Source organism: Synchiropus splendidus, chromosome 10 (genome assembly GCF_027744825.2).
Source record: "Synchiropus splendidus isolate RoL2022-P1 chromosome 10, RoL_Sspl_1.0, whole genome shotgun sequence".
Lineage (NCBI taxonomy): Eukaryota > Metazoa > Chordata > Actinopteri > Syngnathiformes > Callionymidae > Synchiropus > Synchiropus splendidus.
In genome coordinates, this window is record NC_071343.1 from 8,495,985 (window position 1) to 8,519,860 (window position 23,876).

The 23,876-nt window shown below is 41.6% G+C and overlaps 1 protein-coding gene across 3 annotated transcripts in view; it reads right to left on the reverse strand.

Annotated features, from left to right (window-relative positions):
* The window catches only part of epha3 (eph receptor A3), a 102,216-nt gene that overhangs the window by 33,410 nt on the left and 44,930 nt on the right, over window positions 1–23,876 (reverse strand). For all 3 annotated transcript variants that reach the window (XM_053878209.1, XM_053878208.1, XM_053878211.1), the window contains exons 5-7: window positions 8,486–8,641; window positions 6,045–6,395; window positions 2,771–2,895 (exon numbers count right to left, since the gene is read on the reverse strand). In XM_053878209.1, the coding sequence (XP_053734184.1) occupies window positions 2,771–2,895; window positions 6,045–6,395; window positions 8,486–8,641 (632 nt within the window). The remainder of the gene's footprint in view (window positions 1–2,770; window positions 2,896–6,044; window positions 6,396–8,485; window positions 8,642–23,876) is intronic.

Here is a 23,876-nt window from a genome sequence, read left to right on the forward strand (position 1 = left end):
CTGACGACGGTCGGTGCATCATACTGGCAAAAGTTATCCTCTATCGCGCATTTATTTTTCTCGCTGCTTTTGGCTTTGACGATAGGAGTGTTGCGTGCGCATGCAAGTTGCACTGCAGCCCACATCCGTTGTTTCGAATTGTGTTGCAAGAGGAGTCATTCAGAGAAAAACCATAGAAGTAAGCATGGAAGAATCCGATTCTTCATGCTGGAACAATTATTGATTTTAAAACATGCTGCACATGGTAAATGCAATGCAAGAGCTTTGATACATGCTATCTTTGTTATCATTATCCAGTACGCTGTCTATCTTGCTGTGATGTAAATAGTAATAATAAAATATAAAAATGTGCCACGATTGTGTTTGTAAGGTTTCTTTTCAATGTATAAGGGGAATTGCAACGCTTTCTAAAGGGAGTTATTGGCAGAGGTTGACAGGTATGGAAATAGAGAAGGAAACTGACATCAAAAGAAAACGTTTTCTTTTTCAACTGACTCTAATGTGAAGGAAACTAATTGGTTATGAAGAAAACAACTGTCACATACATCCAGAATGAATGAAATGAACAAAACCAACCACCCCGAAACAGGAAGTAACACCAAATCAGGGTGCAACTTCCTGTTCCGGGATAGTTGGGGTTTTTGTCAGAAAATGAAATGTTTCCAAATGGAGTGCATCGTGTGCGTTACAGGGCGATGGGGCAGTGACACCGGGGTCACAATAAAAATAATATAATTGGGGATTACCACGGCCTGAGATGGGAAAGTCCCTTTTTTTCAGGTCATACATCTGTTACATCATGTGAATGAATGTTTTTGTTTTATTTTTTTTAATGCAAAGTGAAAATGGCACCAGTGTCATAGGACCACCATTAAACCTCACTGTTCCTGTGGCAACTGGTCCGGAGGAAACCCAGCACTCATTTTTCATGGAGCAGTTTTACGTTGCTTGAATGTCTTGTTCTGCCCAGGGACCTGAGTTGCCAAAGGAAACAGCGCCTGACAGCCTACTAATAAAGAGATTAGGGGCCACTTCTGACACTCAGTGGCCAACGCTGATCTGGGACACACACATTCACGCCCAGATCTAGAGCGATTCAACTTGCGTCCACGGCTAATTTTACCATCAAATGTCAGCAAGAGCACCCTGTTGCTGCTGAAAGCCAAATGAATTGGTTCTGCACTAATTTCCCGCGCACAAAAGGAAGTGACCCCATTTAATGTCTGTCATAAAACTTGTCTCTATTACCGAGAGAAGGGGAGGGGGTGGGAAACGGCGAGGATGGAAGGGACGGGGGCGCGACTTTATCACTGGGAGGGAAATGAGACGGATAACAAGATGAAGCATCCGTTGCATTGCTGATTAAAAACAATAGATATCTCAAGCAGTTTGGACTGGGTTCAAAACAGATAGTTATCTCGCAGAAGATTGATGGTATCTGTCAGGCAGGAAATTAACATGTTAGCTGGTCGTAATGTGCCATTCTTCCTGCTCCCTAAACAACATTACTGGGGAGACGGAGCCATCATTTGTGTAAGACAAACACAACGCACATTGATGGCTGTGCTACGTTACATTCATCAAACATAATAGAGGCAGAGGGCAATAGAGGCATCAGCAACTTAAAAAAAAAATGGTTTGAAGGGCCTCTTTAAGTTTTAGAAATGAGTTCAGTGATGGTCAGTTAGCAGAACAACTCAAAAACGAAGGCATAGATTTCAGTGACACTTCCAGGAAATCTCGATAAATGGATGAACAGAAGATATAATGACAGAGGTGTTACACATTAGGGCCTGACTCCACAAATCTTTTGAAGGTCTCGTCCCTTTCTACCTGGATTAAAACAGTGTGTGTCAAGTTCTGGAATGTGACTGCCCCCTGCTGTCCAAATCGTCTCATTTGATTTCAACTTCTGATTGGAAATTAGCTGCTTGTCAGAGGTCTGCACTGTCTGAGTGCTTTTCTAGTAAGTCCTATATCATCTGAAATACCATCAGACACTTTTGTAGTATTACTTAAAAACATTTGAACATCTAATGTAAGCGATAACACAGTACCAAGTGTCGCAGATAGAATATTCTTCAGAAGTTAAACACACAGATAGAACTGGTTTTGACTGACAAAAGAAAGGGTCACGGACTAGTAGCTCATTGCTTTAAAAGACACACGATTTAACAATCTTTTTGAGATACTCTAGGTGCCATGTGTACTTTGGTCATGTGCAGACAGTAATGTCAGACAACAGACCTGCCAAACCTTCACCTCCACAACTGAAAAACTGAACTGAAAAAAAACTGACTTTAAAGTAGGGATGCCCCGGTACAAATATCGGTATCGGCCCTATGCCAGGCTTGAGTACTCGTCCTCCTACTTAGAAAATGTCCACAGATACCACAAAACTGATACCACTTTCGCCACCATGAAATTTTTCAATGTTAGTGATGACAATTTAGTTAAATTTGTGTACTGCATCACCCAAGAAAACAGACTGAGGAATCTTGCTCAAATAACAGATGCTATATAAGGGAAAATACAACTATTTAAAGTAACTGAGTAATGATGTAGGCACGTCGGTATCGGTGTGTACTCAAATGCAAGTACTTTTACATTACCCATTTTGGAAAAAAATGCTATTGGTGCAGCCCTACTTCAAAATAAAGACGGAATGACTACAATAAACAACTTGAAATACCACAAGCAGCATGCTGCCTGAACAGCAAACAATAAACAGTGTGAAATACCGCAAGCTACATGTTGCCTGAACACCAACCTTCTCGTAGTACTTGATCTCATAGTCCAGGATGATGCCGTTGGGTCGCTCAGGTTCATGCCAGGACAGGGAAACGCTGTTGCGTGACGTCTTCTCTTTTTTGACTTGAGACACTTGAGAGGGAGCTGTAAACAAACATAAAGCGGTGAGGGAAGAGTCCAGTTGCATTGTAGAATGAAATCACACTGATGCATTTGAAAAGTCTGCGAACAATTACAGCACTGCTGAATATGTAGACAGATGAGTGCACCAGAGTGGCATGTGGGGGAGTGGCTTCTAACCAGCCTTGTTTCACTCTCACTCCTCTTCCCTCGCTCCATCTCGCTCCCTTCACACTTCCTTTCTCATTTCCGTTTTTATGCCCTTTAATTGCCGGGCAGCTCTGGGACCGACGCGGCATCCGAAGCACTGACTTCATTTTATTAGACCACAGGAAAAAAAAACATGTTTGTCTTTGATATGTCCCAGTCTGACCTGGCTGCGACTATACAGCCAGAAAGTGTCTCTTTGTCGCCATGTCTGTTATTTTCTGTGCTCACACATTTCCGCAGGAAGTTTTTTTTTTTTTTTTTTCGTCAATAATGAATCCAGATGGAGAGAGTCAGCTTCCACACCCCCTGATCCTCTCCTCCTTCCCGCCCTCTGGCTGTGACAGTCGGGCGATGCTGTGTTTTTTTATTGGCTTGCTGGTTTATGATGGTCATGATTTAGTGTGTCTGAGCTGCTTAGCGGGGGCTTCAAGTTCCTCTACTCCCCCATCTCAATCTCTTTGTGTCTTCCCTGCTCTCCACGCAAGTCTACAGCCAACCAATTAATCTGCTGCCAGTCTGCGTTTCTGCTGGTGTCAGTGCTGAGGATATAGAGCCAAGCCAATGCAGTCAAGTCCTAAATCCGGCCTTGTCATCTTATTTGATCAATGCAATGATATTACACAACTGTGCATCATGAAAATAAAGAGTGAGGGCAACGGGTTTTAATGGAATGTTGAGTTAAAACCACTGAAAAAAAAGGAGCTGCAATTTGATAAACTCAACAAACAATGTGCTCTAACTCTCTGTTTTCTTTTCGGAACAGTAAAATAAATCCAGGAAATGCTGTCTCAAATGTCTGTATAAGAGATTAGCCTGAGATTTGAGATTTAATCTGTTTAGATTAATCCCCCCCAAACAGCATATCTGCAAACGATTGTAACTTTTTCCCTCATTTTTTTTAATGCTGTGCCGTTCTGACGGCCTGATGAGGCTTCATGAGACAGTGTCCTTATCTTCCGAGCTCAGTAGGTGGCGCTCTTGGTTGAAGTTTCACTGATAAGATTGACATATTTTAGAGCAAAGAGTGCCACCTAGTGGCACTGTTTCATGAAGCCTCACCAGCTCATTGGGATCAGTCATCTGAAGTGAGAGACAGAAATCAACTCAGGTGAAGAGGAGAGTGCAGACAGGGTGGAATGGATGGGAACAGCCTGCCCAGAAGTTTGGAGGCAAGACTGGAGCATATCAGCTTCAGTAATAATCACTGAAAGCAAACAAAAAGGTGTTGTTTAATTTTTTATTCTATCTATTTTTATAATTCTTGAAATTTACACACTTAACCAGTGAAAACACCAATAGACTAATTTAAAAAAATAATCCGAGAGATACTTTTTTTAGAACATCCCTTGTACTACTAAGAATAAAAGCAAATACATATATATATGTATATATATATATATATATATATATATATATATATATATATATTATCAACGTTTCCCTTTGACTTTCATTGAAATCTATTCACCCATTTTGGAGTGAGCTACCAGACCAACTGATAAGCCCTGACGGCAGGACTTCCTCGGCGGAGGTGATGAATGAGCCGCACTTTTATTGGAAACAACAACTGGATTTCCGAGCATTCACTCCCTTCATCCGAAAATAATCTTTTATGTTGGAGGTGTTATGAGCACAATCACAACATGTCATGGATGACAAAGATGGGAGCCTTGTTTTTTTGACAGGACCTTGGCATCTCTGCCAGGGCACGGTGCTATCGCCAAGGGAAAGTCTTAATCCATCTTTTAACAGCTTTGGCATCTGTGCCTGTTTTTATATCTGTGTGAAAGTGTATAGACGGGTGGAGCCTGAGCACTGACATTTCTAATCCTTGTAAACTCTCACGGCTGATGGAGGGTGTGCAGCTGCAAGCTCACATATTTGTCGGAGTGAGACGCGGCACACGTGAGAAGGTGCGTGTGTGATCCTCCAGTGAGGGTGTTTGAGCGCGGTTTTAAGTTTAATCTGCGATGAACGTCACTCAAACCGTAAAGATGCTTTTCAAGATTCAGAGCACACAACTGTCTGGATAAGCTCTTCCTGATCTAATATATATTCAGATTACGGGGTCTCTCTCTGGGTAACCACAAACGTACTCAAGCTTTTTTGGACAGTATTTACTTTACAGCTAATGCTGTAAAACCTACGACAACAGGACTGTAACAGTGATTCCTGCAAGGACGTTAAAAGATGAATGTTTTGTTCTTGTTCATATGAAGTCTAAGATACAGTGGCACTACTTTCGAACTCTTTCCTCTTCTTTCTGTTTACCTGGGGACTTGACTAAAGTCATCATTTACATATGTTTAGTGTGAAAATCTCAAATTTTCGAAGGCAAAATTCAACAGCAGGACCATATTTTATAAAGACTGAGACTGTTGCACATTCTGCAGGAGCTTAAGATTATTGAGGTTTGGCACATTCTATTACAGCATAGATTCATTTTAACCCTGGAATGCAAAAGCCCCATTTCCTCTGCTTCTTGTTACGCCGACTTGTATCCAGACACATTTATGCAAAGGATTTATAGGGGCTTTTGCAGCTCATCTTAAAGTTAAGTGGCTCAGTGAAAAAGCATATTTGAGAATTTATTTTGGCACACAGTAAATGAACCTTTTAAACAGCAGCCTTGTGAATGAACGCTGTTTAGGATGACAGTACAAGTATGAAGCAGGGTTTCATTCTGTTTTTATGTGTTTATGTGTGTGTTCATCATCCAAAGCAGGTAGGAGCTCCATCACAACATTGAAGTCTGAGGTAAGAACGTGACAGTGACAGACATATCAGAATCCACTATTTTGAACAGGTCAAGTGAGACTTTTTTATTTTCTACTCAGAAAGTGCGCTAAGTCAGGCGACATTAAATATCTCTATATATTTTTTCATACTCATTTTTGCCATTTATCTCTGATGGCTCGACAACGCTGTCAAGAATCCACCCATTTCCATGTTGTCCAACTCACCGGCTTGGTTGGTGGTGATGGTGACGGCCGCGTACTGCCTCATCTTGGGTGCAAACGACGACACGCCGTTCTGCGCCTCGATCTCAAACGTATAGTTGGTGTGAGCCAGAAGATCCCCGACGGTCACCGTTGTGTTCTGAAGACCCGACGATCTTGGAAAAAAGCGGACGTTGCTTCGGCACGGCTCGCAGCGCTGGGCGCCTCCGTTGGCGCCTACGGCTCGGCAACGTTTGCAGACGACGTTGAAGGTGATGTCTCTCCTTCCGCCGGTGTCCTCCGGCCAGCTCCAGTCAAGTATCACTGAGGTCTCGTTGATGGATGAGATGACATTCCGGGGAGGGGACGGGGGACCTGGAGAGCAGATATTACACCTACTTTAGACCAAATGAATGGGAATGTCAACCGACATTTTACCAACACAACGCCGGCGATTCCCGAAAACAACATGTTCAACAGTGATCCGAGCTAAACAGCACTGCATAAATCCTCCCTTCTGCTATGGGAACTGAGTATGTAAAAATATTTAACAAGCGATCAAAGACGTAGATCAAACACAAGCAGCCCCTGAAGCGCTCATTACTCCAAATAAGCAAGAATTAAAGAGGCGGTTTGGATATAAACACAGCAATGACCTGACAAGACCATTGTTTTAATTAGCACAGGAGACTCTCTTAAGTTCCCTGTCGTGGACGATTCCACTCCTCATTTCTGAGGGCCATGGTGAAGGGGTGTACCCCGGATCTGACAAAGAGGAATGCAGTGATTTATCATTTTATGGGGGATCACTTCTGGAAGGATTGCGGGAGGCATCTGCAATTCATTTTCTTCGTAAAGACAGACGTTGGTCCTGCAGGGAGTGGAAAAGGTGATACAGAGCTCTTGGCTAGTTGAGAACTGAGGTGACCTTCACATTCATATAAAATTCCAGCATTTTTTCCAGATTACAAGGCTGTTTTACCATTTGGTAGGGAATTATCAATGGACGCATGTCACACTGGAGCGAAGACGTTGTGATCTTTTTAAAGGATAGTGGTACATCTCTACGAGCATTGGGGTAGACGTTTGAAAACATCTTTCAGTGGAAGACAAAAGACTCATCAACTGTCTTTGCAGTATCCATCCCGTTCATACAAGGCAAAGTCGCAGGGGCAGCAGTTGAAGCAAAAAAGGCCATACTTCTTTGCAAAGGAATTTCAGATGTACTTGGAAAAACAGAGGATCTCCATGGACAATGTTACCTCTCCAGAATTTCAAGGGGTCTTTTCCCGCCTCAGCTCCATTTACTGGGACAAGAATGGTTCTATTTCAACAGGATGTCCTGGACAACCAAGCTCCTCAAACTATAACAAGAGGTTGAGCCAGACATTTGACTGTATTCTGTAACTACCTAAACAAAGCGGGCCTAGGTCCAGGCAGAAACTTGAGAATGTCTGTCTTAGCTCTTCCTACAGAGCCAGTGAAGCTAGCTAATGCAAGAGTACAACACATTCACACTCCTTAGGCCTCAAATGTTGAGTATTGTCACATGGAATTTTGCGTCTGAGGGTGATGGAGTTGGTTTTCAATCGAATCAGATGTTTACCCTCCCACAGTATGTCCTGAATGGGAGCTTGTGAGGCAAAACAAAGTCGGTGGTTTGGGGTACAGGTTAGGCCAATAGGTGGATTTATTTATTTTTTCCCCAGCACAGAGGATGTATCTCAAAGGGCAGGGGGAACATCTGAAACATCTGTCTCCATGGAAACACCATTCAGCACAATGCGGAAACCAGATTTCAACGTTAACATTGGATGCAAAAGTCCACACTCAATATGTGACTCCTCCGGAGAGGCAATGTGTCGGTCAGTCATGGTCCATCCTCACTCCAGACTCACAATTGGTCCACTGACTAAGGACACATGAATCATAGTTCCGTGAAGCAAGAACATGAGCATGACTTTTTACGATGTACTTGGGAACATATATTCATTAATCTCAGATTATTTGTGGTTAAAAAAAATATCTGGAAAAACAAAAACTCTTCCATGAATATGCTCATGTAAAGTGATCTACAGTACTGCCCTTAATTCCATTGTTTAAAAACTCCATCGGCAAAATGGAACCAAATCCTTCGACACTCAGTATTTATGTTAACCACCCAACTGATACGTTCGCAGATTTACCTTCCACTTCCAGTGAGGTCCTCCGGGGACGACTTAGTGTACGCTCGGAGAGACTATCGTGAAACACTAAACTCCCTGACAGAATAATTAAAGTGAGATCAGCGGCTCCTCAAAGACGGATAAGACAAGTTTTATGACTTGTTTTATTGAAAAGTCCTCCCACACTACATCATATTGTTTCTCTTGGATATTTGATCTTAAACTAACACGGGGTGCTCAAAGAGGGACCTCCGTGCGCTCTGGGCCTTTGCTTCATCGTACGCATTATATCAGACTTACGTGTGCACGCCATGGAGGAGGGGTCGCCGTCGGCCCTGAAGAAGTTTCGCTCGCAGCCACAATGCAGCGACCCCTCGTGGTGGCTGAAACTGTGCGGCGGACACTTGGAGCATTCCGTGTTCCCAAGGGCTGATTTGTAGAAGCCAGTTCTGCACACTAGAAACACATGGAAAAGAAACATGGAGCTTAGTCATCTATTATATTAAAGAGAAGTTGAATGTCATTTGCATTTCACACAAAATATGCACACAAAATGTTTATCTTTTTTTAAAAGACAATGAATTTCTTGCTATTTCTGCTCTTCATTCATGTCAGGTGATCGGCTTATTTTTTCAGCAAAAAAAAAATGCAATAAATAACTTTTCAAAAGAATCTATCTATTTAATAAACACCATGGCCACAGAGTAACAAGTGTTCCATTCTTTATTAATGGACTGAGCAGAATGTAGAAATGACTTGTAGACAGAGCAGCAACAAGACAGCAGAATGTGTGAAGTCAGCAGAATTCGTCTGACAGATCCCAGTGGTGGACAACACTCCAGCAAGAGCCAACACTGCTGAATCTCCTGCCATATCCATCACTGACACTGGCACACCAAGGTCCCCGCGCTGCAGTAAATACTCCGCTCGCTCCGATCCACTGTGGACACCCTTGGGTCTGTATGTGTGTGTGTGTGTGTGTTGAGAGTGTACCAGGTCCGAGCCACCCAATGTGAGAGAATGCGGAATGATAACCACAGCATTTGCAGATGGACAAAACAGACCACCCCTTTAGGAGGACAGACCAGGAAATTAAAGCTGACAGCCAAGGGCCTCGGCCAATCAGGAGCAGGAAACAGTGGGGTAACTGCTGGGTCAGCAGGAGCCAACAAGAGAAACAAACCTGAGTCTGTGTGTGCATGTTTGACAGTCCACGTGAGAGACATGGATGCGACGACTGAGTCAATTTCTGTTTCAGTCCTGGGACTGTAGCGTCCCATCGACCGTAGCAATGAATTTTACCCAAGAATTATTTCAACTATTTTGACTCGTATATTTATACAAGGGGTGAGAAAAAAAATACTATTAATCACATTTAAACTTCATTCATAAACACAATAAAAGTGTGAGAGACATGGATACGACGACTGAGTCAATTTCTGTTTCAGTCCTGGGACTGTAGCGTCCCATCGACCGTAGCAATGAATTTTACCCAAGAATTATTTCAACTATTTTGACTCGTATATTTATACAAGGGGTGAGAAAAAAATACTATTAATCACATTTAAACTTCATTCATAAACACAATAAAAGTGTGAGAGACATGGATACGACGACTGAGTCAATTTCTGTTTCAGTCCTGGGACCATAGCGTCCCATCGACCGTAGCAATGAATTTTACCCAAGAATTATTTCAACTATTTTGACTCGTATATTTATACAAGGGGTGAGAAAAAAATACTATTAATCACATTTAAACTTCATTCATAAACACAATAAAAGTGTGAGAGACATGGATACGACGACTGAGTCAATTTCTGTTTCAGTCCTGGGACCATAGCGTCCCATCGACCGTAGCAATGAATTTTACCCAAGAATTATTTCAACTATTTTGACTTCTATATTTATACAAGGGGTGAGAAAAACAATATCAATCACATTTAAACTTCATTCATAAACACAACAAAAGTGTAAAACAAAAAAAAAATTAAATAAAAAAATTAAAATAAAAAAGCATAAATAAAGAGTTTACACATCACTGGAACGCTGATGTTAAACTTATTGTGTATAGATTCAAAATAAATGTAATCATTCTGGTATGAAATATTGATCTCGTATTTAATTACTTAAAAACAGATTTATACAAAAATGATGTGCGGCATATAGAAATTACTATACTAACCAAATGTGTTATCTGTCTTATTATTACTTTTTGCTTTTATTTGGTGACAAATATTTAAGTTTTTATAACAAATAGCACTGCAGTTATTTGTTTATTTTTGATGTTATACATTTTGTTATGAGTCTAAATGCCTGTTGATCTAGAAATGAAAAGAAAAACAAAAAAAGAAAATAGAAAAAGTGATGTGTACTGCCAGCTCCAGTCAATATAGGGTGAACAGTTCTCAGAGTTCATCGAAAAAATGTTTGAAAAATTCATCACACCGTTTTGCTGACGCCTTACATAGACAGATGACTTTGGCAAGTCAACACCGGCGAAACATAAAAAACAGACTTGGTTCCACTCGCAAGTTAAAAATATACGAGACCCCCTTTCCGTCTGTGACCCGGCCGCAGAAACTATTAGGCGTTGAGCCGTCCCTGTAAACTCTCAATTGTAATGTGAATAACTTACTCAGGGTTCAAGGTTGAGCGTATGACAGCAGTGCCATCTTGTACTCTCTCGACCGCAACCTCAGGAATATTTTTAAAACAGTTGGAAAAAGATAATTTAGGTTCTGTTTCTGCTCAGAGTCAGAGCCAGGCCTGACAGAGGGCTGATGACAAAATCAGATTGGACTCAACGGGAGGTCAGCCCCTCCAGCAGATCCAATACATGTCATTCTATCGTCCTCCAGGAGCCTGCACTGTGGCATGCTTGGCTATAATTTCCCCACGGAAAGAATTTTAGCCTAAAATAACGTGTGTGCTTAATAATTTTAAAGTATGTCTGTGCTGTATGATTATTATGATGCGACGGGACGTGTTTACATGAACAGAGTTTCAGTAGAAATTGCATTTTGAAGCTATAAAACTGAGGACTTAAAATAAGCTTGCTTTTTTTTTTACACTCCTGAAACAGCTTTTCAAAAACTTCAAGCTACAGAAGGGAGAGCACAAGGATGACTTGTCCATTGTTCGCTCATTTCTCGCCGACTCAGTTCTGACATCCACACCGCTGCACTACAATGCCTCACAGCTGCTTCACCCTGAAATTCAAGCTCTCCATTCACTTTTAAAGAGGCTCGCCCCAACGCACATACAGCAGCTACACAACAGCTACATGATCCCGCAGTTTTATAAATAACTTGGCGAGCAATTTGCTCGATCAATAGCGCAGGTCATGGGACACCCGCATCAATAATTAATAGGAGAGCGAAATGACCCCATGGATGCTCGAATGAAGTCCGTTTTTAAAAGCGTCCTACGACCTCAGAGACAATGTAATTGGTTTTAAATGGAATTCAGAAGTGAACCTGTGCTGGACGTTCTGACTCCAAACGTCATAATAAATCACCTGCCTGGAGAGAAAGTGAGTTATTATTGTTTATTCAAAATACATTGTCATGATGAATCGGCCCCAAATTTCTGAGAAGCGGTAGAGAGCCTTTGAGTGCCTTCACTCAAAGTAGGATTAAAAAATGAATTATATTCACTATTAAGTGTATAAGAAAATATTGACATGCACAATACCTGATTGTATGATATATCAATATTTTTACTGAAATATCGCAACACTTGTTTGTGTGATCTTCTTCTTCTTCCTCTTTTGGCTTCTCCCATCAGGGGTGGCCACAGCGGATCATCTTCCTCCATCTCACCCTGTCCTCTTCTTCCTCGTCTCTCAAACCTTCAAACCTCATGTCCTCCTTCACCACCTCCATAAATCTCCTCTTTGTCCTTCCTCTCCACCTTCTGCCTGGCAGTTCCAACCTCAACATCTTCCTACCAATGTACTGGCTCTCTCTCCTCTGTACATGTCCAAACCATCTCCATCTAGCCTCTCTGACTTTGTCTCCTAAACACCTGACATGTGCTGTCCCTCTGATCCTATCCACCCTGCTCACTCCCAGAGAGAAGCTCAGCATCTTCATCTCTACTACCTCCAGCTCTGCCTCCTGTCTTTTCTTCAGTGCCACTGTTTCCATACAACATTGCTGGCCTGTACACCTTCCTTTTCATCCTTGCCGACACCTTTTTGTCACACATATTATCTTGATATTTTGCGTCAGCCATATCAATATTTAATACATAGCTACTAACGTTTTCCTTCTATACTGGAGTTATTTTGTTGAGTCGCGATGCACTCCTCTGTTGGAGAATGAAATTTAACTGTGCCGATAAACTCATGTTCACGCACATAACATTGCACTGCAACAGTGTAACAACACATTGCTGAACTTACAGTAACGCAGTATATCACAGTGTATTGTATCACCACTGAAGCATCGGGATACGTATCGCATCGCAATATACCTGCCGATACACAGCCATACTATTCATGTCCCGGATCAAGTGAGGAGAATAGGAAGCACTGTAAACATGCAGCTCCGGATCAAACCAAGCCCTAAGCTAACGCTTCGATTAACGCCTTGTTACTTTTCAACGCCTTCCTTCCTTCTGATCTTTTCACTTCCCTCTCAGTTCCTCCTCCGCTCACTGTTCAACTTCATCCTGCTCTCTATCCTGCTCCTTCTTTTATGGAGCTTTCCTCTCCTTTGCTGGCCCTTTTAAATGGAGGGCTTATTTGCCTAAATGGAGGAGACATCAGGCCGTTGTTCTTCTCCATGGCCACTTGGAATGTTACAGTAAACATCTTGCCCTCCCCCTGCAATGACATTTCCCTTCATGCCAAACAGAATTAAAACAATAAAACATTGTCCCTCAGCAGAACAATGATACCATTGAACGACAAGTGCGCTTGAAGCCAATACATTCAGTATCTTACAGAAATATTGGTGCCCAATTTCTCTGCACCACTTCTGTGTATAAATAAATAAAACAAATCCTCCCTCTTCCCGACCAATAAACCAATTCTATTTTTAGCAGTAGCTCATTGAGCCTCCACACGGCACATTAAAAGTGAGCCACCAAATCAATTTCTGACCCAGATTTGCAATCATCGCCACGAGCCTGCAATTTCAGCAGCCAATGAAACATCGCTGTCGAATGCATCAGCTCGACAGTGAGGGGCCAGAGTGGGGTTTGTGAAGCTAACAGCAGGCTAACAGCTTGGGAAAAAAAGAAAAAATAAGTTTATTTGAGGTCTTTTAACGCTTTTGTAAAGAGGTGGCGCTCTCTTCGCCAGTGTGCGAAAGAAAAGGTTGGTATTCTGCTGCAACTTCTGACTCAACATCACCAGTTCTGTCAAAAGCCTCACCGTTCATAACAAATATTAACGTATAACGTATATTGTGGCCTGTCAAATGGTGAGATGGGATAGATCACAGGAAGACATTGCAGTCTTTGCAATAAATTACGATAATTTTATTATTTGTTTTTTAAACAAAAATTATCTCTGCGTTGGTATCTACACGTATGGTCACTGTGGAGATTAGAAAACATGTATTACCCTAAATAAACTACTATAGGTTTTATTCTGGAATAGTGTTAACCGTAACTAGACAGGTAATTCGTTTTAATATCTGTGTCTCAATCTGGAGTGTTCTGACTGTGGAACAGTTTCTCAAGACAGAAAGGCAGAGTTCTCCGCAGCACTTTTCCCCAGCTTTGGAGCCCTGTAAACTCCGATTTCTACCATGCAGCTTGTTTTCATCCACATTGTGATTTTCCTCCCATATTTTAGTCGGAAGAAAATCCCTATTCTTCATGACAAGTTACCTTTTTAGTAGTGATGCGCTGGTGAGGCTTCATGAAACAGTTCCACTAGATGGAACTCTATGCTCTAAAATCTTTGGATTTGAACAGCCATTTCAATGAAACCGCACATCATTTGTAAACCAGGAGCGCCACTTAGTGAGGTCTGAAAATGAGAACACTGTTTCATGAAACCTCATCAGCCCATCACTACTCTTTTTAGCATTTGAAACATGACTGACAGCATTTATAGTCAAGTTCAAATCAGTCAGACGGCAGCGCACCAGAACTACCAGAAGCCAAGCCAGTAGAACCCAAGCTAACTAGCCAACATTTTTTTTTTTTTTTCAGATTTATACACAACATCCTTGCAAATATATGGCAAACTGAGCATGAATTTTAGAAGCATTGTAGAAATAAACAGTGTATTTTGGGGATGGATCGTTTTTTTGCACAGCAATTTTAGCCTGAATGAAGTGAATCCTGGAAGTGCTTGCGATTTTAAGGTGGGATAGGAGATCTTAAAAAAAATGGTTTGAACTTGAGCTTCATATTGAAAACACCCAATAAATTTGAGCCAGTTGAAATGATCTTTGTCTACGTCCGTGTACGTCACAAAGACGATCAAAAAGCTTCATTTATGTGTGACAGCCTTTAATGAATTGGTTGTAACAGTGGCGAAAGGAGGATTTTAACAAATACAGGTCTGGAAAAAAATAACTCTCTGACCCCACCTCAAAGTAACAAGATACTGTTTTACAATTTACACATCCAGATTGCTCCCTTTACCTTGGTGTTCGCGCACAACAAGTGTGTTCTTTATCTTTCAAGTTTGTCTCCGATTTGACTCCCAGTAAACAGCGTCCAGACACACGAAACCCTTTCTTGTTATCACATCCTTTTCTTGTAAACTAAACGTTGATAAAGAGAGTGCACACGGCTGCTGGCTGAAGGACACTAAACTGGGCCAAAACAGGGCAAGTGCTATAAACCACACATGGGGAGGCACGGATCAACTCCCCGCTGAATTCATCAAGGATGCAATAACTTTCCTGCACACTCCAGAGATTAGCCGGGTCAGAGAGAAAATCCAGGACAACCAGCCTTAGCCCACACAGCAACCACAACACATGAGGTCATGCTGTTTTATCGAAGGAATATGCATCTCCACGTAAATCTGTCTCCTGTTTTACGTCTGTTTATACCCGGTTGCCGACAGAGAATGAGCAAGAGGCTGAGAAAAAGTGGGAGACAAACAGAAAGATCCATCCATCCATCACACATCGCTGCACCTGTTTACATGCTTTACAATCCCAGCACATCAGTGTGTGTTTGTTTATGAGCTTGAGTATGCCAGCGTTGCGCTGTTTGAAGATGACACTGACCTTTTAATGCCCTCACCCTCGCCCTGACACACACACATTCCACTGCTTCATACCCTAGAAACACTCGGCAAACCCATTTGCTTTCACTCATCCTTCACAGGACCATTGTGCCGTACTGAATACAGCCGATAAACTGCCACATGCGGCTAACAGCGATAGCCCAGGAGCACTAGCTGTCGTGCTGTTGATCCAGAGACGGTCACACCATTGTACCCAATACAAAAGTCACCCAGGACAACAAACAGGATGGGACAGAAACATGAGACTGGTATTACACGCTCATAAATGCCAGCAACAGTCGAATTTATTGAACCAACTTTTCAAGAAAAATGCCTCAAATACAGTAAGCCCTGACTCGGTTCATGATTAAAGTCATTTCGTCCCATTTTTCACTTCTGGTCGGCCGCAAAACTCTCTTTGCTTCCACTTATTTTTATAGGATCATTTGAGCGCGGATCAAAGTGAAATGTATAATGACTTCAATTGTGCGTAATTATTGTTTCCCTTTGTGCAAACATTTATTCGTTCATTTTTCCCTCCAAACAATGGAGGAGAGTATTTTGTTTTGCAGTTTGATTCATGCTTTTAAAGCTGCGCAATCAATTTCAAATATTCATATGCGTCTAAAAATAAAGAACGTGTGCAAATCCGTGAATGATTTTCTGTTCTTTGGCTGGATGGGAAACATCAATGACTTTTTATTGATCAGCGAGTTTAGGGGAAAATAGGTCAGTCACGACAGGCACTGTCGAACGCGAAAATGCCTTTTACCATTGAAAATGTACTTTATGAATATATTATTTCACAGTTCTTCATGAAAATATTATTTAAAACTAGTTTATAGCATTGAATTAATGCTTATTTATATCGCCATAATGTTAAAAAAAAAAAAGTTTTGTTGTTGATCATTTCAATTTTATTCGGTTTTATTTTAACAAAAGAGTGACATGTCTGATAAACAATATGCTGCTCTAACGCCCCAAAAGCAAGTCCTCTTTGGTAAATCAAGTCCACAAAACCAAAAATATCTGCATCTGTACAAGTTTAACCACTGAAAAAACAAAGCCCAGATGTGTTTCTTGTAACTTCTGCTGGTACTCACTTGTCTCTTTTGCTAAAAGGAATGATCAGTTAAAACCCCTTCATAAAGTCATATTTGGAGTCCCGACTGTTGACCAATACTAAGACATCTATAAGGCAAGAAAACACCCACGGAGAAGCTTTAACTATTTCAACATCTGGTTGGCATGTGTTTCTTTTGGGATGAGTTAAAAACGTGGAAAAAGTTGGGGACTCCTCCGCAACACTTTAACACAGTTTGAATTTCCACTGGTGGAGGCTGAAATTGTTCAATTTGAAAAACATTTAGTGTAAATTGCAAACAGGATTCTCTGCTGGAAACACACTTTGGGACAGCAAGCAAAGCTTTGAGAGAACTGAGAAGAGAGAGCGAGCTTTCTGCTTTAAATAAAAGTAAGATGAATTCAAATTCCCACCCGACGCCGAGCACCATTCATTTTGTGGGATAGCAGACGTGAGCCACCTGGAATCACACCACATAAATTATTTTACAATCCATCTCCTTCGCGTTCACCTTGAAAGTAAATATGAGACTATGAATCTCTGCGGCAGACGTGGTCAGGTCAAGGGATATTTGTTCAACTCTCAGCGATTCCCGACGTATCCCGGGCCCCGGCGGCCGCTAATAGGATTCTCCTGCATTCCAAAGAGGATGAAATGAGAGGCAATTTGATCAAGGATTTGTATAACAACATTATAATCACATTCAAAGCTTCATGCATATCATTTTCCAGTTGCTGCCCCCTATTTGTTTATTTATTTGTTTGCATTTAAATGACCTTCAGAGAGATTTTGCTTGGCATAATAAATGTGGGTCTGAATCAGATGTGAGCAAAGTATGGCCCGGGGGCCACATGCGGCCATTTGCCTGCATTTGTGTGGCCCTCAGGATGTCAGCGCAAAACCAGAAACATATGAATTATTAATCATTTAGAATCATTTATTATGTTGTAGGTATAAATCAGTTGTGCTTCTTCAATTTCTTTTGTTTTTTGTTTGTTTTTTATTCAGCGTATTTTTCTGACCCATAGATATTAGGCACAGAAAAACAGACAAGAGATGTGATAAATTATAAATAAATAAATATAAATTAAAAATGTTTATATTAAATTGTATTGTTTCAATAAGTAGTAAGTACAGTCTTGTCAATGATCATTGTCCCTCTAATTCAAAACATTGAAAAATACCTTGTGATAAAATACATTTCTAAGACAGTTTTACTCATAGTTGCGTGACCAAATTAGTCATTACTTTAAAAAATCCTATATAAAAAAATTAAAATATTTAATCAAATAATATGCATCATTAGACTTTTTGCTATTTTACTTCTTATTTTATAATAATTTAGAAACAAAATTTAGGTTAAACGTAGGACTCTCAACAGTCGTGGTATAAAGCCCACCCCTGGTCTAAATGAAGTGCTGAAATAACCAATAAAATCACTGTCAGGCTCAGAGAACACAGCAATGCTGAAATAGCTTGAGAAGCATGTTTGTATTGAAAGTTCATCGAAGAGATACAGCAGCTCACTATGGTGAACATGTTCAGATAAGCCAGTACTTCCTAGAAAAAAAAAGAAGTGTGTTTAAAATATGTTGCAACGTTGACTTCCCAAGTGGAGCAGCCTCTAGCTCTCATCTTTTTTTCGCAACCTGAAAACAATTTTGGCTCAACAGCCACATGGAAGTTAGAATTTATTTAATTCTATGTTGTTCACAGTCAAAGCCAAATGAGTTTGTGACAAATTCTTCAATAGATTCCTGGATCCAGATGGTTATCCAGAACGTTAGCCATAAAAATTTACAACTCACAGGGTTTCCACCAGGATTCTTATGGAAAAAAAGGGGGGAGAAAAATCATGGATCGCAGCCAATAAATGGAGAAACAAGAAGCAGATGGGAACATTTTTACTTTTACTGAATTGGTGACAATATCAATGCAAGTTTTTCGTCATGACAAGTAAATAACTCCCCAATCATCAGCGGTTTGCCTCTTCATTTGTCCATCCAGAATGTGCAAGTGAAATTCCTCAAGATGTGTTTTTTTCTGGATTTTTCCATTAAAAACACGTCAAAAACAACCATGATCATGTCCACCTCCATGATGTGTCACCTGTTTAATGAAGCACGATAATATGCAATTTCATCTTTTAAAAGAGACCATTTCCCTGAAGCCGTGGCAGTGCGCCACATGTAGCGGAAACACTGACTGTGAAACAATTCTGAAAAATACCATCCGTATCAGCCAAAAATTATTGCCAAAAGACACTCACAAAAAAACGAACTTTCTTGGCAGAGGAAATGCTGACTTGAAGACAGCTTGATAATAAAGGCACTATTAACACTTATTGAAACAACATGTTAAAAAACAATCCGCAGAGACTTTTCTTTTTTTCAAACAACAACACGTCAAAATGATTTACTCCCTTTACGTCCTGCCAGAGCGCGTATCTGGTGTCCTTGTTTGAAACTATTTGTCATTGTGCTGTTTAACAGCATCACAAGACTGTAAACACTGAACGAACTGGATCCATAGATAGCCCAGCATGTGAGGCGGCCTCAGATTGCCTCCCGCTGTTCTCCTGCATCACTTTCAGATGAATGAGAAAACACCATGGTATCTGTGTTTATCCACTTCCGCTGCCATACTGTAGAATCTGGTTCATCTTGAGGACGTTCTAAACGGCACCGCGGCCAGAAGGGATCAGCTTTTTCCACTTCTGTGTGGAATTATCAGCAAAATATAAAACTAAATACTGATCTAAAAATGAAAGTTGAACTAGAATAAACAAGACTTTGACGCTAGCATACTTGGTGTGTCCCTCATTTGCACGGCGAAGCCGCGTGAGTGTGCAGATCTGCGGATGGAATTCATGGGGCAGGTGTGTCAGCTGGTCGGGGCAGAGCGAAGCTAAATCATTCCTCAACTGACACACCTCTCCACAGGGTACCCCGCCATGTGTCTGAGAGCCAGAGACCCAGGGGCAGCGGTTACTGGGTCACAGAGACGGACATAAACTTCTCTATAAATCAGCATCTTGTGATTGTGGTGTAAACTATGTGCGTGAAGGAGAGAGAGTGCGGGAGGGAGGAGGGCGGGGACGTATGAATATGGATGGTGAGAATACGTCCTTGGACATTTGTGTTCGCGGACATGTGTGAACCCAATCCCCATTGTGTAAATTTGTGTTTGACAGAGCAGCGCAGGTGAAGCGCAGACGGAGCCAGACATCCTGGCATGATCCAAGAGCACATCAAGACTCTCTCCTTACTCTGACCCAACTGTCCTCCTGCCTCACCTACACGCACCTCCTGCTTCACATTTCACGCACTCACCAGTGAGCAACCGCAAAAAGATTTGTCGCAGCATAAATTACACTAGCTCATTAAAATATTTTTTTTTCTCAATAATGTGTTGATAGAATATTTTAAACACGCAACAGACTCATTTTTTTGTGCAGTTCACGTACCGATATTCCCCAAAAGTCTTTGAGCACAAATGTCACCGACAGAATTCAATGAGGTCAAAAGGAAAATAAAAAAGACCATCAACCTGAAAGAGCCATCGAGGCACATTAGGCGTCACTGACAGCTCACACATCAAATTCCCCTTCAAAAATAAGGAGCAAAACTTCACTACTTTCAGTACAGTGGACGTGAAAAAGTGTCACAGCACCAGCATCTTTCAACAAGGCATTTCTGCTCTCTGGATTTCTGCTCATTTCTAGATTCTTCTCAGATGTATTCTATTTCTTTATTTCATTTTTAACCACACGCTATACACCAATTGGAATACATCAATTGTTTTATTTATTTATTCAATATTTTTTCTCTCGTTTTTTGTGTTTGTCTGAGTCACACTATCATCTACTCTGACTCATCACTGACTACAAAATCACTAAATGCCTTGCAAGACAAACTCAAGGACAGTTGAGTCAAAAACCTTCCTCTGCGGTGACGTAAACGCACAAAATCTGCCCAAACACATTGCCTTTCCAACCATGAGTCTGCAACTTAATGCGTCTGACAGTGATGATAAAATGACTATTTGGATTTCTTATTGATCTTTTTACAGACACTGAGGCACTGCGGCTCTTCTCCTGCTGAGAGCTGGTGAAACTGAACTCGACACTCTGTAAAAACCTCCAGTGAAACTACCACCCCCTCATCTTAAAGGGAAGTTTGAGCAGCATAAAAACATCAGGGTTTTTTTTTTTGTGAAATATATTGACTTATTTCTGAAATGCAATTATTAGAGGCTGCTTTTATCTTAGCGCCATGAGAAAGTAGTAAGAAAAAAAGGAATCAATTTGTCTCATGATAGACTGAACATTAATCATAGCGTCGCAATAGGTCTCCAGCAGAGAAACGGCTGCCACGTAACATTCAATTCCCTCCTAAATGTATGTTATTTTACCAATTCCGTGGCGGCGAAGGACAGTTTGTTGTTCCTTTCCATTTGAAACATTATTAGCAATTATCATAAGAGTGGACAAACACGGACGGCGGACAGACAGAAGACGCTTTCTCACCACGCCACGGGACGTACAATGGCGCTGCTCTTTATAGTAGCGGCCGGTGACAGGCTGAAAGGCAAGAGTGATGGATGGGCAGGACTTAATCACCTTTAATCAGCTTCGTCCTTGAATAATGATGAACAGCTCTTTATACACAGAGAGGGGAAGACGACAAAGACGGGCGCTTTGAGACTAAATCCATGCGCTGTATAGCGTTCGGAGAATGAATAAGTAGATGCTAATGCCGCGATTTATTAGCAGATTTGCTCTGGACTGGCGTGGTGTGGACAAACTTGGACCAAGGGAAACAGTTTTACCGGATTGTATTTCAGAAAAGAAGGGCACTGCCTCCTTTGCAACAGCTTATTTTCAGGGTAAAACTACCAAGCTGTCCCGAGGTATCCCATAACCCCTTAAGCCGCGGTTACTGAATATACGCTAACACTTGAGAGACTGCAGCTGGCAGCTATTATCCCTCTTGAATGTCTCACACTAACTCTTAAAGTTGTCAAGTGGGAGCAACTGTAGAAAAACATGGCCGTCCAACAATGCGGCACCTGTAAAAGGGACACCTGTGCGTCCTCAGAAAAACACCAAGATAGGAAGTGAGAAGCAATTTCTTCTAATTGTAGGCTGTAGACTAGGTCTGCTTGAATGGTTCGGATGTAGATCCGTGCCGTGCCATGGAGACAAGACCGGTCCTCAGCCGGAGGGGAATTATAGATTCAAGATTTGAAGCGGCAGACAATGAAAGACAAAAGCAGCCGTCCACATCGGAATTTTATACTGAATCCAGGTGCTTCAATAACCACCTATTGTGCGTCAAATAGCGCCATCATTTAGTTGGTCTGATGATAGGTTTTAAGCTTTTTCAAGTGCTGTATACATATTATTTCCATATTATTCAGAGACATTTCGCCTATGGTCTCCTTGAAAGCACATTTCCCCAACACCGTTTTCTTCTCCTGTGCAACTGCAGCCCCTGGTTCCAAACTAAACACGTTTGACAGGCATCCCAGGGACAGTGCTGTCAGGGTGGTCAGTGGCTGATCGCGTGGGGGGCCTGTCAGGGCGTCTAAGCCCCAGGACAATACTATTACAGTGGGGATGCGAACTGCATGAATGACCTGTGAAAATCATGGGACTCACAAGAATGTTCTCCCGCTGGGTGCACACATGGTATTCCACTCCGGGGGATGCCAGATAACCTCCACTCTCCAGTCCGACCATCATTAAAACCAGACAACAAATTGTGCGACTTTTTCAGCGGAACTCACACAAAACATTTCATATCTAATCTCACAGTCGCTTAAAATTATGAGTGTTAGCATTAGTGTTCTTTAAACTTTAATGCGTTAATGCCCATTCTAATACCTTTTTGAAAAAGGGTGGTAAGAGGCTATCTCTAAGAAGAATTAATGTCTTCCTCTGGAGGGTCATTAGAGAGCCGCTCAACCTCTTGAGACATTAAACACCTTCTGGGCTTGTAATGATTAAATAGTAACCAGGTGGGACCTTAAAGATGGAAGATTTCTGCAGAAGCAAGGGGTGAAGTCAAACACTTCATCCGTCATGTCTTTTTAAACAGATACAATAGAGGACTGCACTTTCTTTTCTTCTTAATATTAACTCGCACTGAAAGGCTCAGAATCAACCACTGATATTTTTAACATCGCCGTTGCGGCATGTTGGAAAGCGGAGAGATATTTCCGAGAAAAACAAAGTTTCACTCCGTCACACTCAACTCTCAAAACGCATGGCTTATCCCAGGCCTGCATTTATCTCGCCACATGCTGAGTGCAGATTGTTTTAAGCTTCGTATGAGGCGAAAGGAGCACATTAAAACCTCAACAAAAGGCTAAGCTATGGTGTGCCTTACATATTCCCCGGTGTCAGCTACCACAGGGTACCATAGTTCAACAAAAAGCTTGCCCTCTAAACTCACTGACCCATTAATGAAGCTTTATAGGCGGAAGGGAGCGCGGTGGCTGCTCTCTGACACGGCATGTAGCAGTAGCTCCATGGAAATTGTTCTTTTTAACCTGAAGGCTTCAACGCAACATATTAAAAGCCTCACTGACATGACTAGAAAACAGTGGCTTCTCTCAACAGGTGGCTATCTAATGTAAAAACCCTTAAAAAATATGTCTTTTGAGGTCAAAATAAATAGAAGAAATGAATGTGAATTCCCGGCTAATGAGTAAAATTATAAACAGATTTCCTTCTAACTTCTGTTCTGAACTGTTGGACAGGCGCGCTGTGATATGTCATACTGTGCGTATGAAAACATCTGAAGTTTAACCAGATGTTGTAAATTTAGCGCAATTAACGGAAAGTGAAGCGGTCGGCTCCGTCAACTTCAACAGGCTTCCGCGTCGTTCCCATGCACTGCGAGGGCCGATCGTGCCAGTGGAAGCCTTCTTCTCTTTCCCTATTGTTTTTATAGGCTCATAAATAGTCCGGGGTAAATTAATGAGGCCATGGAGACGGTGGTGGGGGGGGGTGAAGGGATGACGAGAAGATGAAGGGCTTGATAGATGGCGTCATTAGAACGTTGCACATCTCACTTAACAGAGCCTGTTGGCTTTGGAAGTGGCTCCATTTGCCGTGGCCAACCCGAGCTTTTGTGTTGCTTGAATGAACAAACACACATGCTCAGTTGTCTGAAGCGACTCCTCCTGAAGACCACATACTGTACACGCACGCACGGACCATAATGAGAAGCCGACATCAGAATTAGCTCAACAACTATGTCAGATGAAGGAAGAGCCTTTTCTTTTCCCACCTGGGGACAATTTCACTATTTTCTTTTGGTTCTTTTCGTAGCTTCAAACACCAGCAGATGGGTCAAAGTCAAGGCACAGGGGTCACATCTGACCGACCAAGTTATCTT